The 14,000-nt window shown below is 33.0% G+C and overlaps 1 protein-coding gene across 8 annotated transcripts in view; it reads right to left on the reverse strand.

Moving 5' to 3' along the window:
- Positions 1 to 234: 234 nt before the first annotated feature.
- Mical (Molecule interacting with CasL) overlaps positions 235 to 14,000 on the reverse strand; it is a 94,347-nt gene continuing 80,581 nt past the window's right edge. For 3 of the 8 annotated variants that reach the window (XR_015809918.1, XR_015809916.1, XR_015809917.1), the window contains 2 exons: positions 8,424 to 13,965; positions 6,321 to 7,786 (listed from right to left, as the gene is read on the reverse strand). Coding sequence is in view for 3 of the 8 variants with exons in the window: in XM_088187533.1 (XP_088043659.1) it covers positions 253 to 331; positions 398 to 482; positions 1,182 to 1,453; positions 1,777 to 1,843; positions 2,755 to 2,863; positions 3,344 to 3,376; positions 4,658 to 7,786; positions 13,850 to 13,965 (3,890 nt within the window). In the remaining 5 variants the exon portion in view is untranslated. Of the gene's footprint in view, positions 332 to 397; positions 483 to 1,181; positions 1,454 to 1,776; positions 1,844 to 2,754; positions 2,864 to 3,343; positions 3,377 to 4,657; positions 7,787 to 8,423; positions 13,966 to 14,000 lie in introns of those variants that run through there. The other 5 variants (XM_088187533.1, XM_088187530.1, XR_015809919.1 and 2 more) reach the window with 4 other exon arrangements.

Raw genomic sequence — 14,000 nt, forward strand, 5'->3', positions numbered from 1 at the left:
GTAAGAAGCTGTTGCTCGTCACTGACGTTCCTAAACTGAGCTCGTAAATACAAATTTTAAATGTGTCTTTTTCGTTATTAGCAAACGATTTGTCTGTCTCTTTGAGCTGATTTAAAATATGATTATATAATTTAAAAAAAATATTAGAAATATATTTTTATAGTATATCAAAATACGTTTCTAGCTGGATCGTCTCAATCACTAAAAATATAACAGCCTTTAGATAATAAATCATTTTGTGGGTTTGCTGCTTTATTTTGTGTTACTGCAAGCTTCTTTCAACAATCCAAACTCTTCCAACATATCGTCCTCTGAATTACGTGAATAATATCTGAAAATGTAAAAATATAATATATTTTTTATTTTAATGAAGTATATTTCAATAAACCAAACAAACCTTTGAGTTATTTGATTCAGATTGTTGGCTAAACATTGCCTCTTGACAAATATGTCCATCATGTCTTTATTTATTTTTGCTCGCTCTGAAAACATAAATATGAATGAAAATATTTAGATGATCAAAACAGATTCCTTAAAAAAACCTTGTTAGTTGAACTACAAGATGGATGAATGAATGAACGTTTATATATAAATATATTATTTCGGGTGCTGTATTTTAAGTGTTATAATAAGCACACAGTGCACTAATTGGCTTATGCGTGAATGCAGTTAATATTGAAAGTTAAATTTAGAGGTTAAGGAATATAGTTACCAATATTCTTTGATGATTATGTCCCATACACGAAAAAAACTGATACATTTAGATTTGCAATGAAATCTATACTATAATTTCATATTTTGTGTCTCATTAAAAACACTAGCAATATGATTTGTTTACAAAACGTTAAGCTGCGAATTAATTTTTACATAACCTTACAACAAATGGCTTCAAAATCGAGCAACACTTCGATGAAATCGATTTTAAAAACGATGCCAATTGCAGCATGTTTATTTTACTTTAATTATTTATATTGCCAAGATAGTGACGAAGAAGCTACTAGTAATCCAATTAAAATATTAAATTCTTTCTTAAATAACATAAAATTAACCTAATAGCCATGTTTTCTTTATTACATATGCAAAAAATTATTTAAGGAACAGTAAAGAGCATCGCAAATCTAAACATATCGTCTCAACACGTTGATAATTGTACTACTACAATAACATGAAATTTTTCATACTTGACTGAAGCGGCTTCGACAAGTTCAAACGCAGCTCGAAATACTGCTCTTCGAGACGCAGGTCCTCGAGCAGAAACGTTTCGACCTCGTACTGAAATTGCAACTTTCGCACGCACCGCTTCAGCGTCATCAGTTGCTCCATCACCGCTTTGTTCTTGTGCGAGTGTCGCTTAATCGCCGACGCTTTCGCTATTTCATATTGCATCCGCATTTCGTGCTCTTTCGCTTCCAGCACTTTCAAGTTATTCTCGGTCTTATTGATCTTTACGTTTCTGATGAGAAAAAAGACGACACATACGTCATATATTAGTACGACGACGATGCGATATTGATACAGTATAACCACATAAAACCACATCATTTAAAAAATACTATACCACCACCTCATAAGACTGCCCCATAAAATAAAATATGACGTTTAATACTAGCATTTACCATGATATATGTGGTTGTAAGTATGATAGATAGCAAAAAGTTATTATTAATATTATGCATGCTGTGTCTCCATTGTGCCAATTTATAAGTGAGAAGATAGATTGCGAGAGTATGTAATTAATATATGTGACATGATATTGATGATAAAATGATGCTATACCTTTCGAATGCAAGAAGACAGGAACTTTTGTGCTGCTCCGCTGATGAATCTATGTTTTCTGATTCTCCTGAAATTATATTAGATGATTAATTTTAATTGAATTATGTTGCAACTATGAATTTCAATACCGATAGTACCGATACTGGTAATACCGGTATTGGGAGAAAAATTATTTTCGGTATTACTGGTATTACAAAATAAAATACCGATAGTACCGAAAATATTATTTTATTTTATTTTTAAATTCATACAACTTATTTGTTGAATATGACCATATTGCTTGAAATAAAAAGTGCAGAATAAAATGGATAATTCGGTGCAAATTTTTTGAATTTAATTTTACATGTTCTATATTTTAGTATTATATGTGCGATGTGTCAACATAAAAGGAATACATTTACTTTATCTCAGGCAAATCTAACAGTATCAGTAATTCTGTTATGTAACAGAGAAATGACCGCGCCCCTTTTATATGATAGGGATGGCTGGCGAAGTAATAATAAAAGCAGGTATTGCATACATGAAATTCTTTCTACTATTTGTAGATTTTTATCACTATTCAGACGTATTTTTACAATGTTAGCAATAAATAAGTCTCAATAATTAAAGTTTAATAAAAGGGTATTTGAAAAAATTACCCGTTAATTTGACAGGTGTCATTAAAAATGGGTATATAGGGACCAGATTTTCAAAAATAAAGTCGTAAAAAAAAATATTGTCTCATACAAATCAAATCAGAATATACATAAATCAGAAACCCATAAATTTGATAAGTTTCATAAATCTAGTACTAAATCAAACTTGATACATATTTTATTTTTTGAAGTAAATAAATATGATGAATATATTATTTTTTTATTGCTGTAACAACTAAATATTATTGCTTTATATTACCTCACATCATTCATAATAAATCTAATTTAGGTATGAAAAGTTTTTCAGTACAAATTCAACTAGATTCTTTAAATTTTTTAATACCTGAAAATTGACCAATATTCGTTGGGAGCGGAGGTATCGGCGGCGGTACGGTATCATCATCGGACTGAATGTTGGACATGTGTGTAGATTCATCCAAATTGCTATGATCCTGCAATTGTAAATCAAAATTAATTCAATACGACACACAAAGTGACAATTAAAAGAAGAACACAAGCACGCAACGTCATCAAAGAGCTAACTGTAAGATCCAACGACATGTTAATTGACATTATGGTGTAGAATTGTAGAAAATATTCTCTTTTTGTAAAAGTAATGTCAGAAAACTTGTCATCGTAAGTTATTCGTACTTACTTACACTGACATTATATTGAAAAGCGATTTTTATTGAAGAAAATAAGCTAGAATAGATTTATTACCATCGAATCATAAACAACTTTAGCTTGCTATTTGACAATAAGGTAACTCAATAAGCACACAAAAAAATGAAAAAAAAAACACAAATAAGCAGAATATATAAAAAGGTTCTGATCCCAATACAGCTATAAAAGATCGATACATGATAGAATCAAACACGAAAACATGCTTAGCGAATATATAAATACATTATATATTAAATAATGATCCTTACTGGTCCTTCCGAATAATCCAAGTTATTGCAGGACTGCGGAAAAAAAATCCTAATTAGAATAATTTGGAACGAATGCAATCGTAATTCTGTTCTGTTCTATAGTATGTGATCTCTCGGAAAAATTTATACAATATCTTACCGCAACACTTTACATTATACATACTATTCATAAACAATCATAAGAACATATTTTTTCTACCACCAAGACATAATATTATCTATGATATATTATATTAATTTAGGTGACCGGATTATTGCGCAAACGTAAATTCCACACAGCGTAAATTCTGAACATAGATGATTGTTTAACTATCAAATATATTTTACTCTCACATAATTTCAGCTGCTTTTATTATTTTCTCTATTTTTAAATGAAAATTTGTAAGTGTACCAATGTAAATTACTAATATTATTGTAAAATATTTTTAAAACATGATATTTTTTAATTACAGACATTCTTTTTTTTATATATATATTGACTTATATGTGGTCGGAATTTTTGTTTGAAATTTTCACTGTGCGCAATTTTTGTTTGTGCGATAATAACTGAACCATAAATTTAGATATGTTATATATAATTAAAATATTTTATCTTTGTAGCATATAAAGTATTAGATGGAATAAATCAATAAAATCAATAAACATTTTCAAAACCTTCCACACAAAGGATCGGTGTTTTTAATAACATATTATCATAATCCACTGTAATACAATATGGTTTATAGCTTGTAAATGGCAAATAATCGTATATATTGTATATGAACTCAAAAAAAAATGTAATAAAACAAAACCATACATAAATATATAGTTTTTTGTCAAACCATGTGAGCAATGATCACCGTACCAACAACATAAATATACAGCTTTTTGTTAAACCCATTAGAATTTTTTTTTTTTTTATTGACTGACATAATTTCGCTATAGTTGTAAGAATATACGTATAACAAATTTTATAAAATATAAGTAACAGAATCTATTTATAATTTTAATTTAAAAAATGAGCCCTGAATGACCCACAATTATTATTATAATTATTCTTATTCTTTTTTATTGCTAAAAATTATATTATGTTATTTAACTTTATGACTAGAAAACTAAAAAAAAATTAAACATATTTATAATTTATAATTACTATGTAAAATATTTAAAAAAATGAATGACACATAAGTCCGTCAACGGCCTGTAATGTATTGAGACTTTCTGAGATCTGCAATGGCTCGTTATAGTTACAGAAACGTTGAAATTGTATATTTTTTACATCCCTATATTTTAAAATCTGTTAATATCAAATTAAAAGTGTATCAAATCACTTACTTTAGATTTATATTTATCCTTGGGCAGGCGATTCTTCTTGTCCATGTGTCCGGCAGAGTCCCGCCTCTTGAAAAAGTCAGAAACAGTCTTTATGATGCTCTTCCTCCGTTCCCCGTCCCTGTTTTTCCCCTTCTTAACGTGCTCGGCGCTATAAGGACTGTAGTCGTTGGTGTATAGGTTTCCAGAAGACTTGGACTGAGCGTTGAATATGTCATTATGAGGCACGTCGCTTTTGCGTAAAAATTTCACATCTTGAACTAGCTTCCCTGAGCAATCGTCGAGTGACAATTGTCTGAATCCCGGTACGATTCCCACGTGGTGCGCGAACGGAGATATATCATGATAGTTCATGTCTTTAGAGTTGTATTTGGTGTGCTTCTTCTCAGACAGCTTCCCTTCGACTTCGTTGTTATTGAGCGCGTTCGGTGAAACTTCAACGTTCTCCCGATACAACGCTTGAGGTAAATCGGGCAATGAAAACGCTTCCGAGTTGCTCGGATACTTGAGTTTCGAATTTCGACTCGGCTGATTGTTTAAGCGTTCGTCTTCCACACCTTTGTCTTTCAGTAGCGTCAACTTTACCTCTGAAATATAACTGCCGTATTTATTAACAAGCGGTTTGATACATTCTGAAACGACGACTTTATCTTCCAATTTTTTTACGTCCAGCATTCCGGTATTTAAAGGAGTACTCTTTTTACCGAAGCATTCGGGACTAATCGAAGTACGCGAACGTCTATTCAACCGCTTCTCCGAAGTCAAAGAAGTCTTAGACATCTTATCCATGACCATTTGGTGTATCACGTCCTTTTGTTTAACCTTTTCTTTGGTGATCTCCTCCAACTTTCTATTAGTTTTCGGCGAATTGCATGACTTTTTAGATATTAGAGGATCTATTACAGGCAAAGTGACGTTTAAATTGACATCATTATTTAAATTTTTTAAATTCGAGTTCTTATCACTTTGCATGATCGGCGGTTCTTTATGGATTGAAGTTGTAACGACGATGTCGACCTTTTCTTTCTTCGGCGTTGACTTCTCTTCTTTTTTCTCTAATCTTTGATTAAAACTGAAATTGTTGTTCTTTGGTATTATAATATTTTCTAGATTCGTTGTAATTTTAACGTCTTCTTTTACTATAGGGACTTCTACGTCTTTCACCTCTTTGACCGGCAGTACGATCACGGCTTCGGTTTCATTCAGAACATTTTCCTTGAGCTTTGTCTCTGTACTGCTTTTATATACGTTATCTATTTTGGGCTCGATGACTTCCAAGTCTTTTAAATAAGTGTCATTTTTAAGTATATAAGCGCCTTGTTCTATAAAATCCATCGATCTATCGTTGACCGGAGAATCGCAATGACGGTTGACCGCCTCGACGACCGGCGATTCGGCCAAATAACTGATAAAGCCCACGTTTATATCGACGAACTCGACAAAACCTCTATTCGTCGCCAGTTCTCTGTTCTTCGATGTCGTCAAATTTTCAATGAGACTCTCCTCGGAACCCGAATCCATGAAATCTATATCGGAGTGATCGTAAGCTAATATGTTACGTGCATTTTCAGGCTTTTTATCGTCTTTGCCGCACACGTGAGCGCTAGGTTCTAAATCGCCGCTCAGTAGCAATTCCCATGAGCTATTTTTGCTCAAACGTTTGCCATTTTTACTTTTATTCTTTGTATTCGAATTGCATTCCATATCGATGGAAGTACCGTCCACGGCCCAATCGAGAGCTTCGTTATCGGTGAAAAACGCTGTGATGTCGTTACCCGAATCGGAATTAGGACTTGCTCGACCTTCTGTCTTTTTCTCATAGTTCTTCGACGGCGAAGGAGATTTTTTCGGCGAAGGCGTCACTTGCATTTTGTCGTCTTCGGAACTGGAATATTTACCGTCTACGATCATCAAGCTATCTAATTGCATCACTTCGCCGCAGGGTTTCCTTACCTCGACTCTCGGAATAGCTATGCTATCGTGAGCTCCTTCTTTACTGCACGCGTCATCGGAGGAAGAGTCTCCGCTGACTAAAGAATCAGATTCCATATCGGTACCTGAGTTTTCATCGTTGGACTTGTCTTTATCGGACCAGGGGATGTTCGGCACTACGATGGAAGTCTCCAATAGAGGGCTTTGTGGCCTTATAACTACACTATTATCACAGAGGGTTTGTTTTGATTTATCGTTTATGGTTTCGGCGGTAGGCGTCTTATCGTCGTTGGTTAAATTCGTAGACGCGTCGCTTATTGTATTATCGGTGATGTTGGGCAATTCGAGTACCGTATTATCCTCTAAGATTGTGTTTTTATCTATAGAGTCGTTGCTGTCAAAGTTGTTGGAGTTTGACGTTGAATTCGAGTTACTCGTGAAGGTGAATATGGGTAGTTTTGGTTTTAGCGGACCGGAATCGAAGAGGATCGACGGAGAGAGGTTCGTCGGCGACAGAAGAGTACCGTTACGTTTGGTCGAATTGTCCAAGAACGCCTGCATATCTGGCGACGGACTGATATTTGGCGCTGGATTGAGTAACTTCTGGCATTCTGAGATGTGACTGTGGAACGTTTTGAATTTTGAATCTAACTGGGAAGCGGAATCGGATTTTTGAAGACCGAACGTAGACTGAGAGCCGAGTAGATACTTTTTCTTTAATTCCAGCGCTCGCTTAGTGGCGATTCCGCTCGTACTTTGAGTTCTGCTTAAGAGGTAGTCTCCAATGGGTGCGATAGTAATAATCGGAGGTTTTGGTTCGGCCGGTAATAGCAGCTTGAATTCTAGATGAATGTCTTTGTTATCTTTGTTGCTCTTCTCGACATTACCGTTCACTATCATGCCCGTCTTCACTTGCACCTTAGAGAGACTGGTTTTGTTCGTATTTTGCACTAGCGGCGGAGTCGTCTTCTTTTTCCTCAACTTACTCTCTGCATTTCTAAGGTTGTTTTTCCGATTTTCTTCGGCGTGTTTGGAATACGTGCCTCGAATTTTACACACGTAATCGTCGTTGAAAACAATGTAAGGTAAATCGCGAGTCGGTGTCGGTTCATCGTGAGCGAATTCAGAATCAGTCGATACTTCCGTCGCCGAATTGGCAGGCTCCGATGTTTCCGAACTAGATTCTTCATCGGATGCCAACTGAAAAACAAAAAGGCCTCGTTAGGATCATATCGATTATAAAAAATAATTTGAACATTAATTATGTATTGGCAACAAACACATGCCTAATTGAATGAATATACATTTCTATTAACATTAGTAATGAGAGCTATAAGGTGGACCGAGAAAGTCTGAATGATCTGAAATGACGGCCCAATAAATGTCATGGAACACATTCTTCAAAACGTACTCGTTTCAGACCATCTAGCCCACTCTATAGTAAATCTAGGATCTTTCCTGAAGGCGTTTGATTATACAGTGATGTTTTAAGAGCAACTGTTTGAATTGAACGTTAATATATTTCAAATAAGCAAAAGTCAAAACCAACACGTGCATATAAAATCCAGATTCTACAATTAAACACAATTAGTAAAATAATGGAGGAGAATAATGGCATTGTTTTAGTCGAACTTTGTTATTTTCCCATAGGTCATAATCAAAAGCAATCTATGCGAGATTTGATGAGAAAGCTGATATATGTACATAATGTATTATATACATATAAATACATATTTATGTTATTATAAAAGCAAAACAACGGACATGTCTGGTTAGCACGTACAGTCCTTGTTAAGATTAAAAAAACACTGCTCTCTATTTTATAAGAATGATTTACCTCACATGTCCGTTGCTACTGCTGACGTAACCGTCGCTTATCGATCGATCGATCGATCGAAGGGGAGGGAGAGAGAGAGAGAGATTGAGAGAGAAATATATATTGTAATTACTATCCTAAAATTCATTTAAATGGTTGATTGAGCTAACTTTAATAATTTTAACACATACATACAAGAGCATATTAAAAATAAACATTGCATCTAATACACACATACATACACACGTATGTGTGTTTATTACAGATAGTTAATTATGTTTTTTATTCCTCCTCCTTGCTGGTTTCGGAGGAGGCGGTGGAGTTTCCTTCTTCTTTCGGTTTCTCTTGTGCCTTTTTGGAGGAATAGGATTACTATTTGTAGGTTTATTGTCAATGTCAATCTCATTATCTTCGTCTGTATCTTTTGTGTCATCATTATAAATTAATTCATTACCGTTAGTAGAAGTTAAATCAACATTAGACAAATCTTTCAGATCATCTACGATCTCATCATTGTCACTATTAATGCCCAGTTTCCTATCATTAATATTTTCATCGAAATCTTTAAGCGAATTTTTAACCGTTTCAACAAAAAAACCTGTATCTTCTATAAATATACTATCGTTTATGATCGCAGGATTGTGATCGTTAACATTTACAATATCCGTTACATCAGGAACATTATCTATTTTAACCTCATTACTATTTTCTTCGTCCGATTCTTCAATATCAATTCCATTCAAGTAGCTAGGTTCATTGATAATTACCTCGTTTTCATTATCATCGATATTTGAATTTTTTGCGTCAAATTCATCCCCAATTGTATCATTAGCTTCATCTACGTTAATATATTTGGTGTTTTTAATGTCATCCGATTTCAGTTCACAATCTTCATCATTGACTCCAGATTCATTATTCGGTTCTAAATGCTCATTTATGTTCTTAGGTTTATTATCAATATAATCTACAACATCATCAGAATTATCTACACTGTCAAATATCGCAGTAAACTCGTCTTCAATATGATGAATTGTTGTCGAATCAGTTGCATTAGTAACTTGATCAATATCGACAATGGCATTATTATAACGTTCATCAACTTTCAATAAGCTTGCTTCTTCATTATTGACTCCATTTAAGCATCCAGATCCATTGATTGTTTCTACGTTCTTATTTATGATTTTAAGATTATCATCAATACAATCAACAGCTTCATTAGAATTTTCAACGCTCGCAAACAATGCTGCAAATTCGTCTTCAATTGCATCGTTATGTTTGTCTATATTATTTTTTTCGTCCAATTTCAATTTAGCGCTTACAGCTTCACAATCAACATTATTTGTTGAATTCCCGTGTAAATGTGATTCATTGCTTAATTCCTTGCTCTCGTTGCTATCATTAATCTCATCTATGATTTCATTAGAATTTTCTACAGTATCAAATAATGCAGTAAACTCGTCTTCAATCTGATGAATTGGAATTGAATCACTCGCATTAGAAACTTGATCAATATCGACAATTGCATTATTATAACTTGCATCAACTTTCAATAAGCTTGCTTCTTCATTATTGACTCCATTTAAGCATCCAAATCCATTGATTGTTTCTAAGTTCTCATTTATGATCATATGATTATCATCAATATAATCTACAGCTTCACTAGAATTTTCAACGCTCGCAAACAATGCTGCAAATTCGTCTTCAATTGCATCGTTATGATTGTCTATATTATTTTTTTCGTCCAATTTCAATTCAGCACTTACAGCTTCACAATCAACATTATTTATTGAATTCCAGTGTAAAGGTGATTCATTGCTTAATTCCTTGCTCTCGTTGCTATCATTAATCTCATCTATGATTTCATTAGAATTTTCTACAGTATCAAATAATGCAGTAAACTCGTCTTCAATCTGATGAATTGGAATTGAATCACTCGCATTAGAAACTTGATCAATATCGACAATTGCATTATTATAACTTGCATCAACTTTCAATAAGCTTGCTTCTTCATTATTGACTCCATTTAAGCATCCAAATCCATTGATTGTTTCTAAGTTCTCATTTATGATCATATGATTATCATCAATATAATCTACAGCTTCACTAGAATTTTCAACGCTCGCAAACAATGCTGCAAATTCGTCTTCAATTGCATCGTTATGTTTGTCTATATTACTTTTTTTATCCAATTTTAATTCAGCGCTAACAGCTTCACAATTCACATTATTTATTGAATTCAAGTGTAAAGGTGATTCATTGCTTAATTCCTTGCTCTCGTTGCTATCATTAATCTCATCTATGATTTCATTAGAATTTTCTACAGTATCAAATAATGCAGTAAACTCGTCTTCAATCTGATGAATTGGAATTGAATCACTCGCATTAGAAACTTGATCAATATCGACAATTGCATTATTATAACTTGCATCAACTTTCAATAAGCTTGCTTCTTCATTATTGACTTCATTTAAGCATCCAAATCCATTGATTGTTTCCACGTTCTCATTTATGATTTTAGGATTATTATAAATATAATCTTCACTAGAATTTTCAACGCTCACAAACAATGCTGCAAATTCGTCTTCAATTGCATCGTTATGATTGTCTATATTATTTTTTTCGTCCAATTTCAATTCAGCACTTACAGCTTCACAATCAACATTATTTATTGAATTCCAGTGTAAAGGTGATTCGTTGCTTAATTCCTTGCTCTCGTTGCTATCATTAATCTCATTTATGATATCATTAGAATTTTCTACAGTATCAAATAATTTAGTAAACTCGTCTTCAATCTGATTAATTGGAATTGAATCAGATGCATTAGAAACTTGATCAATATCGACAATGGCATTATTAAAACGTTCAACAACTTTCAATAAACTTGCTTCTTCATTATTGACTACATTTAAACATTCAGATTCATTCATCATTTCTACGTTTTCATTTATGATTTTAGGATTATCATCAATATAATCTACAGCTTCATTAGAATTTTCAACAGTCTCAAACAATGCAGCAAATTCGTCTTCAATTGTATTATTATTTTTTTCATCTAATTTCAATTCAGCACTTACAGCTTCACAATCCACATTATTTATTGAATTCCAGTGTAAAGGTGATTCATTGCTTAATTTCTTGTTCTCCTTTATATCATTAATATCTTCTATGATTTCATTAGAATTTACAGTCTCAACTAAAGAGGTAAACACGTCTTCAATCTGATGATTTGGAATTGAACTTGAAACTTGATCTATATCAACGATACTGTTAATAAAACGTTGATCAAATTTCAATACATTTACTACCTCTTCGTTCAAGTATTCTGATTCATTAATCGTTTCCTTATTCTCATTAACGACCTTAGTACCATCGTCAACTACAGTTTCATTAATCTTTTCTGCATTCTTAAATTTATCGACACTAATATCTATTTTTAATTGAGCATCAACATCTGATTCGTCCTTATCATTTAATATACGAATTTCTGAATTAGTTCTATCAACAGTATCAGAAATCTGATCTTCGGTTTCGAATAAAGCATCGAACTCATCTTCAATTACTGTAGAGTCAAAATCGCCGATATTGTTCAATAAGTTTTCCTGGTCCAAACTGGTGCAACTTGTCATTAAATTTTTATTATTTTCTAATATATCATTTGATGAAACAATCTGATCGTCTTTCACTGACGTTATAGCGGAAATGTCACTATATTTTAAGCGTTCCACTGAAATTATCGGAACATTGTTCTTAACCACGTTAGCTTCTTTAAAAGCATTGATTAGATTCTTCAATGATAAAACATTTATTTCATTTTCAATCGCAATACACGGTTCATGCTGTTCATTATAATCTTTATCTATTTCTGACTCAACGACTGGAATATCAGCATCTTCTAATAACGCATCGAACTCATCTTCGACCGCCGCAGAATCATAATCACTCAATTCGTTTAATATATTTTCATCGCAAGAAACACTTGTCACTAAGCTAATACAGCTGGCGTTTATATTCACTGTTTCATCATTAATTGTAAATTCTTTTACATCTACAGAAGGTACACTATTCTCGTCATCAAATGCAAGTCCATCAATTAAAATGACAGGGATTGTATCAGTATTTTCAATATAGTCATTTAATGGTGATTCAATGTTTGTCGTATTTTCTAAGCAATTATCATTTGATTCAAAATCATTTACTAAATGATTATTATCTTTCTCAAACAACACATCAAACTCATTTACAATCACTGCAGAACTAATATTATCAACATCCTCATTTATTGAAGATAACTTCAAGGTATTATCGTCTACTAAAATAATCGGAACGGTTGAATCATTCACATCGTCACACAATTTTGTTACATTATAATTAATAATATCCGTTGAAAGCTCTAAGCCGTTATCATTATCATCCTTAAAAGCGTTAATCAGATTATTCAATGATAAAAAATCGACTTTAAATTCATTAATTTGCTTATTCATTTCTAAAAAATCAACTTTTAATTCTTCATCGTTTTTCGGAGTTTTTTTACTATTTGTATCCTCACGTTGCTCATGTTGCGATGCAAGACTATTTTTTGAAGCTTTTTTACGACTGGGATCTTTAATCGCTACTTCGCTTTTTCGACGTTCTTGATCAGTCTTTGAAGCAGCATCACTGTCACTATTTTTAAAAAAGAACTTTTTAATTATGTCGCTCTTTTTAGAATCGTCTTTATTAGGTTCTTGTTCTTTGTTTTTTGAAGTGAAATATTTTTCAGGCAAAACCGTCTTTGAAACGGTCGCACTGATCCCGAACATTGATGACAATTTCACGCTTACGGTCTTTACGGTTTCTTTCTTATCATCGTCTTCGATTGACTCATTACTCGCTTTCTTATTAGACGTAAAGAAACTGCTTACAGTATTTTTCTTCTTATCGACCTTTTTAGTATTGCTGTCATCATTTTTATTGTTCACTCCGAAGTACTTCAAAATATTATTTTTCTTTTCTGCAACATCATCTTTTTTAACATTCGGAGTTTTAATTGCTTTAGGTTTTTTGATTTTTTTAGTGCCTAATTTTTCAGATTTAGGCTCACTATCTATTGACGGTAAACTAGATTTTTCAGATTTCAGCTCAGAAGCTGTTGTCGGTAAGTTAGTTTTCTCAGATGAGGGTAAACTAGATTTTTCAGAATTAGGCTCACAAGCTGATGATGGTGAATTAGACTTTTCCGATTTAGGCACACCAGCTGATGGCGGTAAACTCGATTCTTTAATTACTTGATTTGCTGCTTCTTTCCTTTGCTGTTCTTTATACAGTTCTTCAAAGAGATTCTCACACGATCCATAATTATTATCACTGTCGTAATCCAATAAATTGTTTTTTACTTCGAGATGATTGACGTTGGAGTAACCGTTATTTTTTATAATCTGAGTATCATTATTATTAGATAAAGTAATAACCTCTGTGTCGGTGGGAGAGCTCGTAAGGGGGGGAGCTTGAATTGCGACTTCTTGTCTTCTTTGCTCCCTGGCGACTCTTTGTTCGGAGCCTTCGGTACCCGAAGCGCCTTCTTCGTCTGAAAATTGACAATGCGTTAAAATCGTCATAACT

This window comes from Plectrocnemia conspersa, unplaced genomic scaffold (assembly GCF_051122295.1).
Source record: "Plectrocnemia conspersa isolate PC_06_02 unplaced genomic scaffold, ASM5112229v1 ptg000006l, whole genome shotgun sequence".
Classification (NCBI taxonomy): Eukaryota; Metazoa; Arthropoda; class Insecta; order Trichoptera; family Polycentropodidae; genus Plectrocnemia; species Plectrocnemia conspersa.